The sequence below is a fragment of the Pseudorasbora parva genome, chromosome 3, assembly GCF_024679245.1.
Source record: "Pseudorasbora parva isolate DD20220531a chromosome 3, ASM2467924v1, whole genome shotgun sequence".
Taxonomy (NCBI): Eukaryota; Metazoa; Chordata; class Actinopteri; order Cypriniformes; family Gobionidae; genus Pseudorasbora; species Pseudorasbora parva.
In genome coordinates this window covers 19,699,947-19,722,749 of record NC_090174.1, presented here as the reverse complement: position 1 = coordinate 19,722,749, position 22,803 = coordinate 19,699,947, and the positions used below count along the sequence as shown (strand labels likewise).

Here is a 22,803-nt window from a genome sequence, read left to right as displayed (position 1 = left end):
CTGAAATTATTATCTACGGGTGTTTTCACACCTGAAAGTCCGCACCAAGGTCCGAACTAAAGTTTGTGTTTTGATACATTGTATTAATTTGGTTAGTTTTGGTTTGCATTCACATTGCAGTTATGCAAGCGCACTAAAGAACTTTACATAATGCACTTGCGTCCTGTCGTCATGATCTATGTGTGCTGCACCTTAACATTGATTGGTTTGTTACACGTCAACTGACATCACTGTGTTGTCAATTCGGCAGGTAACTTTGACAAGATTGAATGAATAGACGCATGTCGTTGCCAATACTGTTAATATTATGGCATTACTATATGCAGCACCAACTATACTCAAGGCTAGTTCTAATTCACCAAATGAACGTCCTCGTTGTGCAAACATTTTATCAGTGCCGACAGGAAAGGAGGAGAAGACTATTAGGCTACTTTTTTAGCCATTAAACAGTGTATTTTGTTTCATAGTTCCCATTCAGTTGGTCACTCTCGACGCCATGTATATACCGACGAATAGGAATCTCGCTAGCGAGAGCCAATCTACTTTGAGTGTAACTAAACAAGCCAATGCACATTGGCATGCAATGATTGCACCAGCTGCTCATGCCACGCAGCACGGGTTTAAATGAAGCACAGGTGCTTGCATCAAATTAGCCTTTTGCTTCGGAGCCGAGTGGTGAATGGATTGTCCTGAAATCACTCTCTACAAGCGTGTTAACAAAACGAGTCAAGCTCTTCTGGGTGGGTCTCTCCTCGTTTGGTGTTGGAGTGACGGCATTGCAGCGGGGTCGAATTCTCTCTTCTCTTTCTTTTTTGTTTTATTGAGCAAAAACAAAAGGCTGTTCTCACAGCTGGTTCAGTGCACTGTTTAGAGCACTAAAAAGCAGTTTTCATGGCTGGTAAGAGATCGCCTTCTATGAGAAAGAGAGCATGCACGACAGGCTGCACACATTCCCTTCCTGTGTCGCCGCGACTTTCCCCTGTGTGCTTCAGCACCCCAGAGAGCATTTTCCCTTAAAGGGGGGGTGAAATGCTGTTTCATGCATACTGAGCTTTTTACACCTTTAAAGACTTTTAACGCGTAACTAGAGGGAGAGAGAGGAAATGCACGCCGTAAACAGTCTCTCAGGTGCAGATCCAGTCGTCCGTGAACACTTATGACGCGCCGCGCTCCACTTTATTCCTATGGTTGACGTCGAGCGACTTCAACGCTTCAGCACAGCATTCCGGGAAGGCAGCGCTGCATTTGAACCGATTTGAACGCAGAAATGACGGGAAGCTTCAAGGCATCGCTTCAGTCACGTCGCAAAGTGGATTTCCATGGTCACTGCTGTCACAGGACTTCACCAAATCATACCAAAGAAGTGTGTTTTTGACAGAGCAGTCCCAGCGATAAAGATTCGGTCCTGCTTTGGAAGCAGCCGGTGAGTAAATCAACTTCAAATGTCTCTGCTATTGGCTACCGTCGCATGAGTAAACATCAGTAAACGATACGATCGCGTGCTTCGTTATTCAAATGCGCTAACGGTTACTCCATTGTTGTTCTGTATAACACTAGTCTGACTCTGACGTGCAAAACCATTTTGCTTGCTACCTCTAAGGTCTAGTCACATACAATAGTCCATAAACCGAATCATGTCCTCATAAACTGCGCGTAAAGACACACAAAGGCCCCTAAATACAGTACATACCACAGAGACGGACATCCTGATGTTGCCGTTTCTCCTGTTCAATTTATTTCAGCCTCAGATTTGATTGTGGATCATTATCTGTATTAGCTGAGATAGCATGGGTTTCTCCACGCTTGAGGACATCACCGCTTTGTGAACATTCGTCATTCATTAGCTCCGCCCACACGATACGCCTCCAGGCGCTCGTTTTTTTCCGGAAAGACTCGGTACAGCCCATATTTCTTTTATAAATATGATAAAACTAAAGACTTTTCGGCGATATGAAGGATGCAATACTACTCTATAGGTACTCAAGATTGACATGAGATTGACTGAAACTGAGTGTTTCACCCCCCCCCCCCCTTTAAAGAGCTACACAGATAGAGCTTGCGTCTTTTTAAAGATGACATTCTACCTGTGTGTTTCTGGTTGCGGTTGTTCCCTGTCCTCACTGATGGCCACGAGCACTGTTTCACATGTCTGGGCAGCATGCTGAGACTTCGTTCGTGGGTGGTTCATGTTTTCAAATGAGAACATGACCACGTCTGCACGCCGGTCGTGACTCTTTCTCCCCGGTTCCTCCTGACCAAGTGTCGAGGTGTCCTTGAGCAAGACGCCTAACCCCAGCTGCTCCAGATGAGCTGGATGGTGCCTTACATGGCTGACATCGCTGTCGGTGTGTATGAATGGGTGAATGTGAGGCAAAAATGTAAAGCGCTTTGGATGGCCATAGGGTCTGTTAAAATAGCCAGCCGCGACTCATGTTGAAAAGCACAGCTGCGGGTCTGCTCGACACTCTGGGAGACCGTGGAGATCAGCAAAAGCTGCCGCCGGGGGAAACCCGGACGGTCCTAAGCTGCAGCACGTGTTGTCACGGCAACCAAGCGCTCGCTCGCCGCTCTATGTGCGCTGTCCCCTGGCCTATTTCCCGTTGTAGTGCCCTCCCTGGTGGCCAACAGGAGAGGTCTACTTTGGTGTAATGGATGGGGTGACCTGAGCTGGGTGGGGCTTCTTCGTGGGAACCAACCCCCTAGGGCTCCTCCCCCTCTAGTGCACTGCAAGCTGTGCAGCTTCTGGATGGAATTGCTGGTCTTTTTTATGGTGGAACCTAGCATTTCATTCAGCTGAGGATCAGATGTCAATCGCTGCATCGGAGAGAGGGCTGTTGTGCTCTGGGAATGAAGATGATGCTGAGCCCACTGTAATGGTGTGTGCTTTAATGAATCAGATTCAGAGTAAACCGCCATGCTTTCCTGGGATCAATCCCAGATATGCATGTAAAACTACTTTGGATATGGAGTGCCAAAGGGGCCAGAACTGCATAAGTTTTTCCTCCCTCACTACCCTCCTCGGTTGGGTGGCTGTACGCAGACAACCTCCGCCCTGCACTCTTAATGCAAATCTCTGGATCCTCAGGGGGCTTGGAGAGTTGTGGCCGGTCAAACGCTGGACCACACTCATCCTCCTCCTCTTTCGCCAGCAGGCAGCAGCGGATGACGCAGGGACGCACCATAGCCTCCTCGCGGACCCTCTGCCCTCCGTGGAATCAGGTACAGTGCCTTGCGAAAGTATTCGGCCCCCTTGAACTTTGCGACTTTTTGCCACATTTCAGGCTTCAAACATAAAGATATAAAACTGTAACTTTTTGTGAAGAATCAACAAGTGGGAAATAATCATGAAGTGGAATGAAATTTATTGGATATTTCAAACTTTTTTAACAAATCAAAAACTGAAAAATTGAGCGTGCAAAATTATTCGGCCCCTTTACTTTCATGTCAGCAAACTATCTCCAGAAGTTCAGTGAGGATCTCTGAATGATACAATGTTTACCTAAATGACTAAAGATGATAAATTGAATCCACCTGTGTGTAATCAAGTCTCCGTATAAATGCACCTGCACTGTGATAGTCTCAGAGGTCTGTTTAAAACACAGAGAGCATCATGAAGAACAAGGAACACACCAGGCAGGTCAGAGATACTGTTGTGGAGAAGTTTAAAGCAGGATTTGGATACAAAAAGATTTCCCAAGTTTTAAACATCCCAATGAGCACTGTGCAAGCGATAATATTGAAATGTAAGGAGTATCAGACAACTGCAAATCTACCAAGACCTGGCCGTCCCTCTAAACTTTCAGCTCATACAAGGAGAAGACTGAGCAGAAATGCAGCCAAGAGGCCCATGATCACTCTGGATGAACTGCAGAGATCTACAGCTGAGGTGGAAAACTCTGTCCATAGGACAACAATCAGTCATATACTGCACAAATCTGGCCTTTATGGAAAAGTGGCAAGAAGAAAGCCATTTCTTAAAGGTATCCATAAAAAGTGTTGTTTAAAGTTTGCCACAAGCCACCTGGGAGACACACCAAACATGTGAAAGAAGGTGCTCTGGTCCGATGAAACCAAAATTGAACTTTTTGGCAACAATGCAAAAAGTTTTGGCGTAAAAGCAACACAGCTCATCACCCTGAACACACCATCCCCACTGGTGCAGCATGGTGCTGCATGGTGGTGGCAGCATCATGGTTTGGGCCTGCTTTTCTTCAGCAGGGACAGGGAAGATGGTTAAAATTGATGGGAAGATGGATGGAGCCAAAAACAGGACCATTCTGGAAGAAAACCTGATCGAGCCTGCAAAAGACCTGAGAGTGGGACGGAGATTTGTCCCCCAAGCGACTTACAGGTGTAATCACAGCAAAAGGTGGCGCTACAAAGTATTAACTTAAGGTTAATTTAAGAATAATTTTGCACGCCCAATTTTTCTGTTTTTGATTTGTTAAAAAAGTTTGAAATATCCAATAAATTTCGTTCCACTTCATGATTGTGTCTCACTTGTTGTTGATTCTTCACAAAAAAATTACAGTTTCATATCATTATGTTTGAAGCCTGAAATGTGAGTTCAAGGGGGCTGAATACTTTTGCAAGGCACTGTATGTGTTGCACAGCACATTAACAACCCACTGCGGGCCGCCTCCACGAGACAGCCTCCCCAGGTCGGTGCCTGTATTCCACCTCACTGCCCCACAGTGGGTATGCCGGTGGTCCTGATGATCCCACTTGTTCGCTCTCTGCGAGCCTGGCTAGAGCTCCCAGTCCGTCCTGTTGGTTCGGACCATCAGGCTCGGGTATGCGATTCTGTTCGCCCAGCGTCCCCCAAGGATCACAGGCGTTCACTTCACCTTAGTGAAAGCTGCAGATGCCCATGTCCTGTGTGCAGAGGTCACAGTCCTACTGGCGAAGGACGCGATAGAGCCGGTCCCTCCACCCTCTTTGTCTGCGACACAACACGTTCGCTAGGTTCTATAGCCTACGTGTGGAGCCGGTCTCCTCCTGTGTTCTCACCTCAAACGGGTAGAAGCACTGAGAGGCCCGGCTCCTGTCGGCTTGTCCAACAAGGCGTGGAAGGCCGAAAGTGCGGCCAAATAAACCCTAAGACATGTGCCTGTTGACAACTTTTCCTGCAGAAAATACAGAACTGAAGTAATCTGGCAATTAACTGGATCTCCATTGTGTGTCGTATATCACCTTCAAAGACATTATTTATTGGCATAACTTTTTCCAGTGGAGGAAGCACTAGCACTGGTCTCAATAATAGTAAGCAAAAGCCTAGTGTCCCTCAGTTGGTACCCATCAGGCGCCAAACATGAAGGTCAATCAATCAATCAACTTTATTTATATAGCGGCTTTACAATGACGATTGTTTCAAAGCTGCTTCATAGTGTGAAACAGGACAATATTGCAACAAAATTGGATTTGGCTGTACAGTCGTTCTGGAGAAAACAGTGTTGTTATCAGCTTATTTTAATTGATCATATAGCGACAATGTTGGCAGATCAGTATTATAGTTTATAGAATTAAATAAGACCTAATTAAATTGTACATTTAGTTGAATAATTTTGATCATAATTTTAGTGTCCCCAACTGAGCAAGCCAAGCCAAAGGCGACAGTGGCAAGGACCAAAACTCCATCAGGCCATGGTGGAGAAAAATGAACCTTGGGAGAAACCAGGCTCAGTCAGGGTGCCAGTTCTCCTCTGGCATATTATCAAACAGTGTATGATTATTATTCTGGCAACCTTACAGGTCAGAAATCATATTAGATCAGAATATTCAAAATTTCTGGGTATCAAGCAAGAGACGGGTTTATTGAGGATAATGTGCCGGTGAGGCAAATTCAGAAGAGACACCAATTCACACGGTCTCAGCAGACACTCCAGCAGACATGAAGGTTCCACGGGTCGGGCTTGGAATGCCCCAGCTTAAGAAGAAGTTCCCTCCTCTCCGGAATAACCCACAGTGAACAATTGAGGAGATAATATCTCCCCCTTACAATGAGAAATAATCTCAGAGAACCACACTCTATTTGGCCAACCGTCCCTATCAGTAAGATGCAAGAGCCTTGTTGGCAACTCTGGCTAAATCTCCAGGGTGAATTATTTTGGGCCATGTGTGCCATCCCGTCCAGACCCAGGAGGGCTGGGCAACTCAGAAAGAAGTAGAGAAGACATTGCGTTGTCTAATAAGTGGTGAACAGGTCCATTTCTACTTCATAAAATCTGGTCCAGATCTGAGATATTTCTTCTGGGTGGAATTCTATTCCCTCATCTGTAAACTCTGTCTGGCAGAAAACATGCTCCCACATTCAATCGCCCTGGAATGTACACTGCACTGAGTGACAGGAAATTTTCCTGGGCCCAGGGAAAATCTGCCTCGTTATACTTCAGATTGCGTGAGTGCAGACCTCCCTGATAATTTATGTAAGAGACTGTTACTGTGTTGTCCACCCGCACTAGGATATGGCAGCCCTTTAACAGGGGGAGAAAGTATTTCAGGGGCCAGAAATACAGCTATCAACTCGAGGCAGTGGATGTGCCCATCAAGCTGATGACCCTCCCATTCCCCTTGGGCTGGGTGTCACTTAAGACCACACCCCAGCCCGTCAGGGAGGCATCTGTCATTAACAATTTGCGATGACTAGGCACCCTAGAGTGGGACCCAAGGCAAGAAACCAGGGTCTGAACCACGTAGTTAGTGTACAAGTCACATGGCGTGTCACTTTTATTTGCCTTGAGGATTGGCCCTAAACTCTTCTGGCTTTGAGCCACAACTGAAACGGCCTAATGTGCAACAACCCCAAAGGGAAAGCCCTGGATGCTAATGCAACATTCTTTGGTGCTGACAAACAGTCAGATCTTGGTCTAACTTTGCTCAAGGTATGCTAAATGGTCTTGGTTCGAGTGGGAAAACATTGTGACCGAAAACCAAACAAACCCTAGATAACCCTAGATAGTCTTCCACTTCCTATTCTCATAAAGGACAGACGTGTTTTCTCACTGCTCCTGCTCCACTCTAGAAGTGTCCTTGAAGTGCTCTGCTCTTTTTTGTCTTGTCAAACTTTTTTTCTCTGACCCCGTTTGCTCAACTCCTGAAAATACTGAAATGGAATTGATTAACTGGTCACTCAGCACAATTGACAAGATTTTGCCACTAAGGACCTTCGAGATTTTCCCACGGGACCTTCGACGCGGGCTACACACGAGACGCCTGGAACTGCTGGCAAGTCCTGTGCCTAGAAGCCCTGTCTGTGGAGGATGTGGAGGACTTATTCTTATTTGGATTTTTGATAGCGGGATCCCTATTCCTCAGCCTTGGGATTGCCTTGATATATCAGATGATTTGTCTGCTAAGACAGCTCCCAGGAAATCCACCCAGCTGCTGTCTATGGAAATTAAAGGGTGCTTCAGGGATGTGAGTGACCTACTGAAGATATTAGATCAGAGAGTGACACAGATTGATGAACTGAACCGTAACATCTCAGCATGGACTGTGGAGGTGCAGAAAGGAGTGGACACCATTGGGGGTCAGACTGGTGAACTTACGGATTATGACCAGTCTGAGTATGAAATTGGATGAAATGTCTAAGTCACTCCATGAACTGGAGGCATTCCAGGAACGCTGAGGTTCATTGACTGATTGATTGGTTTAGGATGAGCCGGACAAATTACCAAAGATCAACTAAATTAATTAAAATATTGCTTGACTTCACCCCCCACCTTCTCCCTATTTTTCTCGGTTTTGTGACCTACTTGACTGCTGGGTCTTGCTATTGTTCCCTGTGCACTGCCATATCTCCCTTCAAGGACAAGCCACAGAACTGAACTTGTAAACATCTTAAAGGGTTTGTTCACCCAAAAATGAAATTGATGTCATTAATGACTCACCCTAATGTTGTTCCACACCTGTAAGACCTCTGTTCATCTTCAGACCACAGTTTAACATATTTTATATTTTAGTCCCCAGAGCATATGCAGTCTATGCACACTGTACTGTCCATGTCCAGAAAGCTAAAAAAAAAAAAAAACATCATTAAAATAGTCCATATGTGATATCAGTTGGTTAATTAGAATCGTTTGACGCATCGAAAATATATTTTGGTCCAAAAATAACAAAAACTACGATTTTATTCAGCATCAGTCTTCTTTTCCGCATTTGTTTTCAAACCTCAAATAAAGATTCAAATGGCCATGAATCAGTGAATCAATCAATGATTCGGATCGCCAATGTCACGTGATTTCAGCTTTTGGCAGTTTGACACATGATCCAAACTGCTGAAATTACGAGCAACACAAGCTCAGATTCTTACTCACATCCTAGCCCATCACGTGACCACGTGTGCGGTGATACATTATGTTGTGTTTTTGCATGTAAGTATGCTATGCTATGCTTTGCAAATCTGAATTTTTTTTTTCTGGAGAGCTTGTGGTGGTGCTTGTAATAGCTGCCGTGGGAGGCTTGCTCCATACACATTTCGTTGAGTGTACTTGGACATTTTCAATGACAATAAACTATCTATCTATCTATCTATCTATCTATCTATCTATCTATCTATCTATCTATCTATCTATCTATCTATCTATCTATCTATCTATCTATCTATCTATCTATCTATCTATCTATCTATCTATCTATCTATCTATCTATCTATCTATCAATCAATCAATCAATCAATCAATCAATCAATCAAGTTGTTCTCCGGGCAGGAGAAAGACATTTTTTCTGGGTGTAGGTATCAACCCTAGATAAATTAGATGAGCTAACATGCTAGTAATAGCAATTGTCTATGTAATTAAAAATGTGAATGTACCGGAAAAATAATGAAGCCAGTAATGCATCCATGCATTTATGTGGTTACAAGGCTTGATGAATGGAAGAACCTGAAATTGGTAAGATTTTACCCCCAAAAGCAAACCTCGAGAATTTCCTGTGTTGGCAATAAACATCCGTCCTACAGATCAATCGTGACAAACCAAAAATAATGTTGAATTTGTGACATGATCGTCTTTATGGTTAACAACTTGAATTCGAAGATCTAAGAGTGCAGCGAGGAAGAGTGCGTCGAGGAAGGACCTGAATACACACATTCCTCATGTTTCTTTAACTTCTCAAAATCTGGCAACCACAGAGAAACTGAATGACCAAACAGTTTTCAGTTTTCAATTTTAACTCTTTTCACTGATGTTTGTAACACAGATAAGAAAAAGGAAATATGCACACTGCCATTTGAAAACGAACTCCTAACCAAGATCTGAAGTGAAGTTTTGAAAGGTAGAGAGAGTTTTTGGCGCACACCAACACAGAGTGGTCTGAAAACAAAAATACCTGAAGGGATGCAGCTGTGGCTCATCTATTTATAGTCTCGTGCAGCAGCTACGCAAGTGACATCACCAACCGAGGCTATAATACCTCTGGGTCAATTCCATTGACATTTTAAACACTATTCACACTCGGTCACGATAAAGACGTTCCCATATGCACCAACAGTGCGGCATTGAGTGTATCGTTTGAAAGGGAACAGCCGTTATGATCTGATCTTACCATCACCATTATCTTTCTGTGATTACATGAAGAAAATAAAATCCAGAAGAACTGTGGCAATGTCTCTAAGACATTTTAAGAAACCTACCTGCAAAGGTACAGTAGAGTGAAAAGTTTAAGGCACTTGTGTAAAAATGCTGTAAAGAGGATTCTTAAAAAAAATAAAAAAATAATAATGAATGGATTTTATCAATTAACTTTTATTTATCTAAATCAAATCAATATTTAGTTAAAGTGACCACCCTTTGCATTTAAAACAGCTTTTGTCCTAGGGAGACTTGCACATGTAGCTTTGCAGGTTTCTTCTTTAGCTTCTTGGAGACATTGCAGTTCTTCCTGATTTAGTCTGTCTCGTTTTTTCTGCTTCTTCATGTAATCCCAGGAAAAGGAATGTTTGGATAGTACCTTCTTTGACATATACCTGTATTTTGGTTATATTTTGTGTGGGGCCCACAAAGCACACAATCTTGCACAATGACCTGAAAGAAGATGGGTCAAAATGACCTGAAAGACCCCTCCCCCCAATTGTATTCTCACTGAGATGCTTCCACTGGAATTCTGTTTACTTGTGTCCTTTTTGGGGGTCTTTGGTGGACTGTTTTCGTGGTTTTTTGGAAAGACTGTGTGTTTTTCAATCCAGTGTTCCATTAACTCCCAGTGTACATTGCTTGTATTTGTCAGAGCTCTTGTCAGCCAAGGTCTTTTCCTCCCAAATGCACCATCAATAGAGGATAACTGCCCTCACAAGCCCCACAGAGCAATTTGGAAAAACTAACCCAGGTCTCTGACGTGCTACAAGCAGACAGAAAAGCAACATTGACACAAAGCATCCTATTAGTTTGTTGGACTTGAGGATGACCAGGATTTGAATCCGTGCCTTGTAATGATGAGGTCTTCCATTTTAGAGGTGAGGTCATGACGGGAGAACTAAATTTGCTCCCAATTGATGTGTTTAGTGGAGGAGCTAAACAATTTTCTACCAAAGTTCTCCAGATTTCTGTTGAACGCAGATCTAAGGCATGCCAAGATATGAATCCTTAACTGTGAAATTGCAACCTATACATGAAACTACAATGCCTTACATTGTGTAAAGAGCAATATGGGAATGGGATTTCTGGAAATTTCCTGTTAGGATCTAAACTGGTGGGTCGCAACCCAAGTGCAAACTACATTACCTTGCTGTTTGATTTTTAAGGGAATTTTCTGTTTTCTTTTGTAATAGTCAGTGTAAATTTGGTATTTTGAAGAAAAAATAGACGAGAACCACTGAACTTCATGCAAAACCTGGCACATTCGTGTGACCAAACAAATCATTTTTGAATGAATTTCCTTTCATCGTTGTGGGGGATTGCTCAGATCTGCTTTTATTACTACTGAGGCTACTGGAGGAATCACAGTACCTCTACTACCATCCCAATGACATCAATACAGAAAAGGTCAGATGTTGTGAGAACATTCAGCGGTTGCAAGGTTTGCTGAAGTAAAAGTGCACTGACAGCTCAGCTTACTGTCAAAAGCTTCCTGCAGACTTCTCAACCTCACTTCTTTCAAGCTTATGTCAGAATTTGTCTGACTTTTGTGAAATGCTGATATTTATACTATCCAGATGTCATGGTCTCAAGGGCATGAACTGAACATTAAAAGTAAGTTTGCTTGCATTGGCGTCACCTAATGTCATTTTAGAAGTCATTTATTTGGAAGCAAACAACATAGAAACTGTAGCTGGACAGATTTGTACTCTAATACCTTCAGTATTAAACGTTGGCATCCTGCACTGATTTTAAAATATATGCAGTGTGTTGAGGCGTGCTATTGTTCAGAATAGTATTTTTCTGTTTTAGAAGTTAAAATAGTGTAAAAATAATAAAAGAATGAAATACAATAATGATAATGTTAATGTTAAAGTAAAATAAAATACATTAAGAAATATGAATAGATCTTTTTCAGATATTATTTGAATTACTCATTGTGGCTTTAGTACAATAAGCCATGTTTGTTTATTTTGCAAACATGTTTTTTTTTTTTATAATATCATACATTATTATTCATTCTTTTTATCAAGGGGTTCCCTCAATAGGATCGACGTGTTATTTTAGTATAATTTGTTTATAATATTTAGAATTCGTTTTTATTTTAATATTTTCCATTTTATTTTAGTTAAAATTGTAATAATATAGTTTTGTGTCATTTTTATTAGGTTCTTTGTTTTATTTATTTTTTAAATGTTTGTATCCTTTTGGTAACACTTTATTTTAAGGTTCCGTTATTAACTATTAACTAGATGCTTATTAGCATACATATTACTAGGATATTAGCTGTTTATTAGTTCTTATAAAGCACATATTAATGTCTTATTCTTCATGACCTTATTCTACATTCCTTAATCCTACCCAATACTGAAACTTAAATGCTACAAAAACTACCTTACCTTACTACTGACCTTACTAACTTATTAAGCAGTAAATTAGTTTTATTGAGGCAAAAGTAGTTAATAGTGAATGTCTTCCCCATACTAAAGTGTTACCATAATATTTATGAATTAATGAATTAATATTTTAGTTTTAGTTATGGCAATTGGATACAAAAAAAAAAAAGTAACTTTTTTCAGTTAATCTTTATTTTATTTCAAGTAAAAACATTTTTTTTAATTTTTTTTATGGTTTTCATTTTAGTTAAGTATAATAACCCTGCTCCTTGGCAGCAAAAATGGAACAACCTCTGATCTACTGTAGGACGCGTGGTTTCAGCTGTAACTCAATTTTGACCAGTGACGGATTTGCGTTTGCTCTGTATTGTTGGTTGAAACTTAAAGAAAAAATGCACATTATTTTCACAAAAGATTTTCTGTTTTGCAGTGTTTTGTTTGTTTTCCCTGGAAACAATTCAGGGAGGGCTAAGGGCAACGAAAACATTTTGAAGACATATACACGCACACTTAACAACTGGAGAAGTGTTGGTTGGTTGTAATGAGGAGTGTGGAAATGGAGGGAATGTTGTCAGCCAAAGTTTGTGGGCACTATGAATGGACTAGATTTACAGTTGGGAAAATCCCCTACAGTGGATGGGGACACCAAAAGGAAAGGCCTGTGTAATTCACAGGGGCAATGAGAGGGCATTCCTTCCCTCAGTGCTTCAAACACAAGAGATCCCTTGTTCCTCTGTACGCATATATGCTCTAGCATTTTCTCCTGCGCTCACACAATCCCAGTGCGCTCACTCTGATCTGACAGTGCACACATGGAAGACAGGGAATAAAAAGGCTATACTACTGAAAATAATCAATGTTGCATTGATGTTGGTTCATGTAACGTAGAAGCTTGGGTGTGGATCAAAATCTCAAAATGGAATTCTAATTCTTAAATATGTGTGGACACATGAGGTGTTCTCACTGACAAACAGGAATTGCTAACTATTTGGTTAATTCTGACTAAAAACAGTATTTTTATGTTCCAGCTCCGATGTTCCGCATCCTTTTTTCCCAAACACACACACACACACACACACACACACACACACACACACACACACACACACACACACACACACACACACACACACACACACACACACACACACACACACACACACACACACACACACACACAAATATCACTGTCAATAGGGACCAATGTTGTTTGGGCCAACATAGCTCTAAGTGAATGAAAACATCCTTCAAAGTTGTAAATCTGAAAATGAAATGCAGCGTACATAAATTCATTGTCTCTCAAAAATCGACTTTGAGACAAATAAACAATTTTTTTTGTTTTGTTTTTGGAATCCCAAGCCGTTTCATTGTGACATCAAGACGTAACATTAGCATATTGCCTTTGCAAACGCCAAGAAAAACTTGAACCCCCCTCAAACACTGCAGATGATTCCTGTGGATAGGCTACTGGATGGCATCATGTCCAGAAGACACTGTGATCTACAATGTGTTTATTGCATTTCATATTGTGTAGGTATGTGGGTAGGTAGACCAATCATAACAGACTGTGCCATCTGACCAATCAGAGCAGTGTAGGCTTGCGGAAAGGAGGGATTTAGAGAGACTGGTTCATCCATTGAGTCGTTTTAGAATAATTTCATATTGGGTTGATGTGTATAATGATAAAGTTAAACTGTTTTTTGACCTTTGATGCAGGTAAACCTGTTGTTGGAGACCTCCAAAACAAAATTAGGAAACTTCAAAATAGCATAACAGAGGCACTTTCAGTTCCATAGGGAAAAAAGAAAATCCTAAATGATAGCTATCACTTTAAGGCCATTCTTTGATCAGAATCCATGAAATAAAATATTATATTAATAAATTATTAATAAATATAATATTATATTATATACGCCCATCCTGACGGTGCTTTATTATGGCAATTGTGCTCATCAGCTTACTTGATATTTTTTCTGTACCAGGTGATACCATTTCCGATGTCATGTGACATCCGAGAAGACTGTGCATGTCGAGACCCCGATGCCCAGGAGAACAACAAAGGAGTCCGCCACCGGTCCATTGGCTGAGCTTCGTACCCCCTGTGGCACCCAGGGGGCCTGCTGGGAAACCATTCTTCTCTACATGCTGCTTATAAGAGGGCCTTTCCACTCACGCCGCACTCCAACATGCCCTTGTTTCCTCATCAAACAGCAACAACTTAAGAGGGTATGACACTCAAAAACAAACAACCAACCAAACACATCAACAACAGGTTTTGCAAAGGATATGAAGTGGAAGTTTTATGAATGACTTATGGCAATAGCAACCATAGATGTTGTCAAACTAAGGCTCAAACAAGCCTGGACTGACAGTTTTGTTGTTTTATGTTTGCTTTCATTGATCATTATTTGTAAAGCGCAACCATGGCAATGTTGTTTTAATGTCGAGCCAGAGGAAAAAAAGGGGGAAAGGAAAAAATGCGGCTGTTAATGTTTGACTGTAGTCAGAATGGGATGATTCCAATTGAGTCATATCAAGACCACCAAACTAAAGTGAATCAATGATGCCCCTTAACATCTGACCTCCAAGACTGTTACGATGACAGTTTAGCCATTCAATGTGTTCCCTCTTAAATGAAGTGTTCTCTGTGTTCTTATATTTATCTATTCAAATATCAAAGAGAAAATATACAAATGGATCTTAATAACAAATCCAAATTTGTGTCACGCAGATTGCTTGCACTCCTCTAAATGTTGGAGCTGCTTTTACTCACAGATATATATATATATATATATATATATATATATATATATATATATATATATATATATATATATATATATATATATATATATATATATATATATGTATATATATATATATATATATCTGGCTGACAATCTCAGCGCCTGTTTGAAACATCGAGGGATGATGGGAATGTTTCACAGTGCATAGGAAGATGTACGAGTGCAGCTGCGGTGGCCCTAAATCACAAAATCCTGTATATCAGCAAGAAATGCACAAATCTGATGCCGAAATATCATCAGAGGAGGTGTTGATTCAGTGAGTTACATCCCCAGAAAAGAGGGAGAGAGAGAGAGATTGTGAAAGAAGTTGTGTTAGCACAGCTGTTGCTGCTAGTTTTGCTGCTGTGGCCATGCAAGCCAATTCTGTCTATGGACAGTTTGTAGTTTAATGTAAGTGCAGTCTGCCATATATTTGACCTCTGGTCAAAATGCAGTTAGATCAGCTCTACAGGAAAACACATTGGTGTATAGACATTAGGGCTGTCAAAGTTAATGCACTAAATGACTTAACAGTTTCAGTCTGTTCTTTCAGACTTTCGAAAAACGTTGAAACATTCAGAGCTAATTGTAATGAATCGCATATTCCCAGCAGAGCATATTATTCTTAGTAAATAACAAAATATGTTCTTTATGGATAATTAATTTATAAATCAATCCCAGATGAAGCGTTTAACAAATGTTGTTGCATTCTTGGTCAAATTGAACTATCATCAGAGTGAAATTTATCCTTATCCTGGTAATATTAAGTCCATAAAGTGCTATTCAATTTCACAGTTTTGCTTTTCCTGTCTGTGCATTTTGCTACATAAATAGGATGAATATTAATGTTTAAATTGAATATAGAATTTAGAATTCACTTTTTGAGGTGAATAAGAAGCGTAGTTGCATAAATTTTGCTCTGTCCGCAGCCATCATGTTAATATGCCATCCACATTGCCAAACTCAAATAGGCATTCTTTGGAACTGAATGCTTTAATGCTATGCATTATAACTAAAATGATGAGATTAATCATTTTAATAGATTGACAGCCCGACAAAAAATACAATAGCCACTGAGATGATTGACTAAAAAAATTATACAATTATGTATTGGCTGACATGGAACATACAAGACATAATTAGTAATTCAAATAGAATGGACACCATGTCAGCATTGATGAAAAACCAATCAAATGTAATGCCATATTATTACAAAAAAAAAAAATTATATATTTATTGACGCAAAGAATGTAATTTAGGCTTTATTGTTGAATATCAAGCATTTAGCATTCACAAGGTGTTTGTGTTAGCTCAGTCTGATGGCGCATTAATTAGATAGATTAATAGTCCTCCTCTGCAGTCCATTCTCATCTTGGTTTTTGTAACAGAAATATCTCATTGTGATTATGTCATCAGTGCTCCCCTTTGTTTGAAGTGCTATAGTTAAAAAAAAAAATCATTAGTGGATAATGGCTTGTAGTTCAACACAATACCAAATATGCTATTTTGTAGTACGTGTAATAACAGGCATTGTTAGGTTTTATATTTGTATGCAAACCAGTGTAAAACCGGAGATTTTACAGTCTATGGTGTGGTAGTTTATGGCAGACAGTATGACCCAGTAAAACACATGAACTTTTAATATCCACACACTGGTATGCAAACCACTTTTAGAAAGTATAGCCATCTAAGAAACATGAAAATGACTTTGAAGCATTTTAGCCACCCTCACGCTTTCCCTGAGCTCTTAAAACACATTTAAATGACATCGTTCTCATTACATTAGCAATGTAGCATGGAAACAACAACAAAAACTGTAGTTTTAACATTTAGCAGGCTACTTATCAAACCAGGATATCCCAAAATGGTTGTGTCCGCCCATAATGAGAGGTTATTTCTATGGCATTAATGTCTGAAGATAAGTATTATGTTTTGCAGAAGTAAAGAGTTTAGGGGCCTTGTGTTTATATTTATGTGTGGGGGTTTTGTTCAACTGTATCTCTGTCAATTAATATGTTTGACCACAGTTGCTGCACTTGTCTTTGTACAGTTGTTTTGTAGATGAAATAGAAGAAAAAAAAGAGAATGAAAGAAAAGAAAAAGAAAAAAAAGTTTACCATATTAAAGCTGCTATGGTCAGACAGGTTATCATAATTGTTAAATTAAATAGTCGTTTAGTGTATGACATCATTGAATAGTACTTTATACTGTGTTGTTATTTTTGTCTCTTTTTAATACCTTTGGTTGAAACGTTGTGAATAAAAGAGAGACGTGTGTAGTCCAGTTAAAAATACAGATGTTAAAAACACAGCTACCATCAAAGCATATCCAAAGGGAAAAACCTGACCTGCGAGAGACATGGCAACAATAAACATGAGATGACAGAGCAGGTCATCGCAGTCACTGATGACTTATTTATTCATGTACACAAGCAGCTCTGTTGTCATTTCTTTTGATTTAAAGATCATGCCATATTTAGTCTCTATTGACGTCTTTTTTCCTAGTATTAAACTGTATGCTATTATTGTATAGTACATGCTAAAATACTGCTGCTTTTATTCAATTATCACTTGGAAAGAGTGCCTAGAACAAATATCAATATATGTGCAATCTTATGAACCAGTATCACAACCGGTTTCAGACATCACTGAAAATGGACCATTACTGAGCTTTAACATGGAGTTCTATACTGGGGTTTTGTACACAAACAGTGATCACCTTTTCTGTCCTTTTTCTCTGGAAATGTTAAGAAAATCTCAATGTATTCTAGCGCAATGTTACCTTTTTCTTCTGAAGCCATGAAAAACAAGATCAAATCAAATGAAGTTTGGTGAAACAGTCTACTGTAAACATAACAGGATCTTTTTTTTTAATCTTTTTTTTTCTTCTTTTTTGCTGTACCTCATGCCTGTAATGTTTGCTGCTTACTTGTTCAGTATTTTAGTAATTTAAATCTCTTAGCAATATACAATGTTGTAAATAATAGAATTATTTATTAAGAATGTTGTCTTTTTTATTTATATTTACACAGTTCATCTAAGTTATTTTTATGTCTTCAGTGTTACTTGGTGTGATCAGTCTTCTTCTTTTTTTCCCTTATTGTTTATTTCTCTGTCGGTTCCTCTGTTTCGGTTAGAAAGCAATGGTCTGGGGTAAAAAAAAAAAAAGACCTGTTTTCCCAGCCACTCAATTTGTATGAGTAATAAATAAAAGTCTCTAATGCACAAGGAAAATGTTATAGAAATGTCACCTTTGGAAAATCATACAAAGCGTTCCTTTGCCATATTGACTTCCACCCGTGTTTTAGATTCCATATGTTTGTATATTCTGGGGAAATTGGTCAGAGAGGTTCCCATTCCAATTGCTGAGTAGATACATTGAACCGGTCTGAAACCGTGGATTGTGTGGTTTAGTGTAAATAGTAGAATAGATGAGAGAAACTGAAAGACTGCTTGTGGTGGCTCAGCTGCTGATGTTTGGCCACGTATAGAAAGCCTCATGTATAGATTTCTTCTATAATCCTATGTGTGTCCCTACATTTCCATCCGCTCCACAGAAAGAGGCACGTCCTCATGTCCATAAATACAAATATATTTGTACCTCAGCAAATGAATGTCCTATTTTATGATATTTCGGTTTTCCCTAGTGTTGTGTTTCCTGGAAGAATAGCCCGTTTGCAATGTGCCGTATATTGCATTTTATTATTTGTAGAGAAAAATCCCCCTAGGTCACTTTGAATCCTGAGATTAGCGTCTCAAACTTTTACAGTAATTTCACTTATTGTTTTATGGTTTCTGTATTTCCACACAGCTGTGTAGGTTTTGTACAGAGCTCTCAGTAACATGACTGCGCTTTTTTGACACCAATATTACTCCAGTTCCGCAAGCATGTTTTCCTCAAATCTTATACCTTAAAGACTACCATTGCATGATCAAAACTGTGTTCCCAGTTTAAAAACTGAATGCTGTGCTACTTTCATAAGAGTAGCTTAGTAAATTCAGATGTATTTATAATATGCTTTATTGAAATGAGAGAATACCCCATATGTGGCATTTTAATATTCATTTTGTGTGTTATTTTTATTGTTCTTTTCAAAACCTACATATCTAAATCAAGTATGTTACATGCTATTTTTGATATATATTTTTCCTGAGAATGTTTCTTTTCAACTGCTCCATATTGTGTCAATGTTTGGTCTCCAAATTTGCAAATTCTTCTGCGACTGCACTGACATAAAAAAATCAAGACCAGACATGATGACAAACCTGTTTATTGTTCCTGGTGTATCTCAAATACAACCCTAAAAGGCTTGACCTCTTACACTGATGGTCTCCATAAGCACTGGTTAGACTCAATAAACCCACTCTGCTCAGTATACAAAATTAATGCACTGTTTTGGGCACTTACCACAATATTATTTTAATAACCAAATGATTTGTACCATTTGTCATTTTTCATTTTTCATGAGTATCTCTGATGTGAGCAGTTTGCAACTGTTGTTTGTATATATATATATATATATATATATATATATATATATATATATATATATATATATATATATATATATATATATATATATATATATATATATATATATATATATATAGTGATATTATTTGTCACAGAGCAGACTAGTGTACTGTATATTTTCATGAACTCCTCAAGCATTATTAAGAGTAAGTACATCAATGTTATTTTTCCTGTATTATTTAGAAAATAAACACTGGTTAATGAAATTGTACCGCTTGTGTTTGATTGCTTTATAAAACCTGATGCAGATACTACTTCTTGCCAACAATATTTCTCTTCCTGTAAGTATATTTCAAAATTTTCTTTAAACATTGTAATATGACGTATGGAGAGTAGAGTTACAGCAATTAGTGGGTTGTGCTTTTCTTTTCTTTTTCATTTTTTTCAAAATATGTTTAGCATTAAGCTTTGAATTTTTACTTTAAACATCCTTAATGATTACAGTATCAATTAAACATGTAATGATATAAATGTGTATATACTTAAACTCAATCTTGGGGAAAGTTAATGTTAAAAAATTATTACCGTTATTTTGTAATAAGTGTCATGCTACTTTTGCATATTTCTTTGTCATCTGGGTTGGGTTTGCTTGCCTGTTAAAAAGATAAATAATAATAATAATAATAAAAATGTTTTGGCAAATGTAAAGGCCGTTTCACACCAAAAGTAAAATGAATAAGCCTTAGGCTGCAACAAAATGCAAATTCACGCCTGTAGAGGGTGCAAATAAACCTTTCAGTTGTGCTGCCTTTCCAGATCACAGAATAATAGGACGTAGGAGAAGAAAGTTCAACACACTCAGCAATAATAATGTCGCGGGATACTTCACTGTAACCATGTTCCCTGAAAAAGTGGAAACTAGATTCTGCGCTCATGATACTATAGGAAAACTTGTTTGACCGGTTGTGAAGTATGTGTGGCAAACACGGCAAGGAACTTGGCTTTAAATAACCTCTGATGCACTGAAAACCCTAATTTGATTACTGAAAAACCTAAGTTGATTGAACTCAATTGATTTGAGTAAACTCGTTCCCTCAATTCAACTGAGTAATGGAGTCTCCCAAAACTTATATATTTAAGTTCACTTAACTTGGTGCATGTTTGTTTGTTTTTAGTTGTCTATGGACCTAATTACTATTGTTAAAACTTTCTTTTTTTATAATACTACTACTACTACTACTATTATTATTATTATTATTATTATTATTATTATTATTATTATTATTATTATTATTATTATTATTATTATTATTATTATTAAATTTTGACTTTTAGAAAATTGCAACAACCCAAAAACAAAAACAAAAAAAAAATGGTTGTTTGGTCAAAAAAGGTTCTCACACCAATGCTCTAGAGCAGGGGTCTTCAACTAAAATAGCTTGGGGTCCAGAAAAAAAAACCTTCTCACCGGCCAAGGTCCGGACAGTTATATACCTAAAAACATGAATCGATGTCTTTTTGCCAGACTAAAGAAATTAGTGTAGATTAAAATGTCTTTATTGAACAAAATATAACATGTTCTCATATAGATAAAGTATGTCTTTTCATTTTTTTAAAGGAAACATAGGTAATCCTTCAAAAAATGTATTTAATTTTGAGGTTATTCTGTTTGCATTGGTACAAAATATCTAATTCAACCAGTAGCCATGTCTGACAAAAATATGATGAATGAAAAAATGCCTTCATCTCTAAATCTGCACTGAAAATACATTCATTTCAACATTACTAGCAACTAAAGTGCTTTTTCTGCTGAACTGAGATAAACAGTAACAATCAATGAACACAAACCCTCCTGGTTAAAAAACAAAACAGAAATCTCATAACATAATTTTATGTTCATTCACATGTATAGCCTACATTTAGTTAGGTAGAGACTATCTTCAGCACTGCTCTCTCTGTGCTTCAAATTGCACTGGTAAAAAATCATTTGCGATATCATCCAGAAACACAAACAGGCAAAAATAAGGTGCCACCAGTGTTGGAAAAATGAAAAAGTCCACAAAATATTTTATCTCTTTATTTCAACTGTTCCTTTAAATCCAGAAAAACGTAAATAGCCTCTCAAAAGGCTGAGCTGAGTTGAACTTAAAGATGGAATGGAAGCATAAACATTCCTTGTTCCAAAAAAAATAAATAATAATAATAATAAAAAATTTGAATATAGCTACATTGTCTGAACTTCAGTGCATGTGAGAAATTGGCTCATTTATTTTCTGCGCCCTTACCTCAGACTGCTGAGGATAAAGGGGTCTTTAAAATGTGTATGGCTGAATCAGAAATCGCCACTATACCCTAAATAGGGCATTATTTGAGGGGACAGCCATTTGTAGTGGCGTCCGAAACCACAGTGGACATGTTTGAGTGTACTCACATGTTGCACCGCAATAACGGGTGTACAGCCGATGTACACACAACAGCAGTCTGACTTCACGCACTCGTTTTCATTCACTCCTTCAAGTGAACTGTAATAGTGGACAAACGTAGGGAATAGTGAATGAGGGTTAAGGGGCCAATTTCTGATTCAGCCTCTGTTTTGCGCGCCGTTTTCTTCAGTCTCTTCACTGCGCGTCTAAACATGTAGTGAGCATAGTAACGTAGCCGCACACCGGACTGAAGCTCATGGGCGCGTCTCAGGATCTCACACTGGACGCTCACATACGCGCAAGCTCAGTTTTGAATCGACTTCTGACAGAAGAGCTGCACGATGTATTACATTTATATTATATTTCCCTCAAATCCTCCATGTACATACTGATTTCACCCTCTGCTACAAGAGATACACTCATCATGAAGTTCTTCTGTCAGTAGTCGATTCAAAACTGAGCTCGCTCGTAATGTGTGCGTCCGCTGTGAGATCCTGTCAACGCAACCGTGGCAACATAGGAAAAACGGTTCTACTGAGCTGCCTGATATAAATGTGATTATTTATTTATTTATTTTAAATCGCATTTGGCATTTAGTTATTTCAGTGTGTCAAACGGCTTCGCGGTCCGGATGGATGCATCTCGCGGTCCGGATCCGGACCGGAGTCCGCCAGTTGGCGACCCCTGCTCTAGAGAATCAATGGGGGTCTAAACCAGCCCCTCAAGGACCAGGGATCTTTGGTCTTACAGTAGCCCTCAGTTGCCTGGCCCAATGGATGAAGCAGTCAATTAGAGGGTGCTTACAGAGGGGCCAAAAAATCCTGAGAGTGGCGGGGTATGCGCCTGCTGATAACTAATAACTCCAGCACTGAAACAATCTGGCAGTGGACTGGATTTACATGGCGTGCAGTACACCACCTTTCAAAGACACCCCATTAAGTGGTATAAATTCTTCTTGTTGAGGGAGCCCTAACACTGAGAATGTTTTGTATGATGTCAGCTTGGGCCAAACATGAAGGTTCCACAACTCGGGCCAGTTAAACAACACACTTAAATGTATCTAATATGATAAACAGAGCTGCATTACCTCATAAACATAACCGGAAGAGCGGAAATAGTGCAGGCGCCCGGCGAATGTGTCCCGTCCCGTCAT

At 39.1% G+C, this 22,803-nt stretch overlaps 1 protein-coding gene across 1 annotated transcript in view; it reads left to right on the top strand.

The window, feature by feature from the left end:
- Positions 1-14,614, top strand: part of pappab (pregnancy-associated plasma protein A, pappalysin 1b) — a 148,012-nt gene extending 133,398 nt beyond the window's left edge. Inside the window, 1 exon segment of the mRNA XM_067438025.1 lies at positions 13,951-14,614. Within this exon segment, the coding sequence (XP_067294126.1) occupies positions 13,951-14,055 (105 nt within the window). The 3' untranslated portion in view covers positions 14,056-14,614.
- The last annotated feature ends 8,189 nt before the right edge of the window (positions 14,615-22,803 follow it).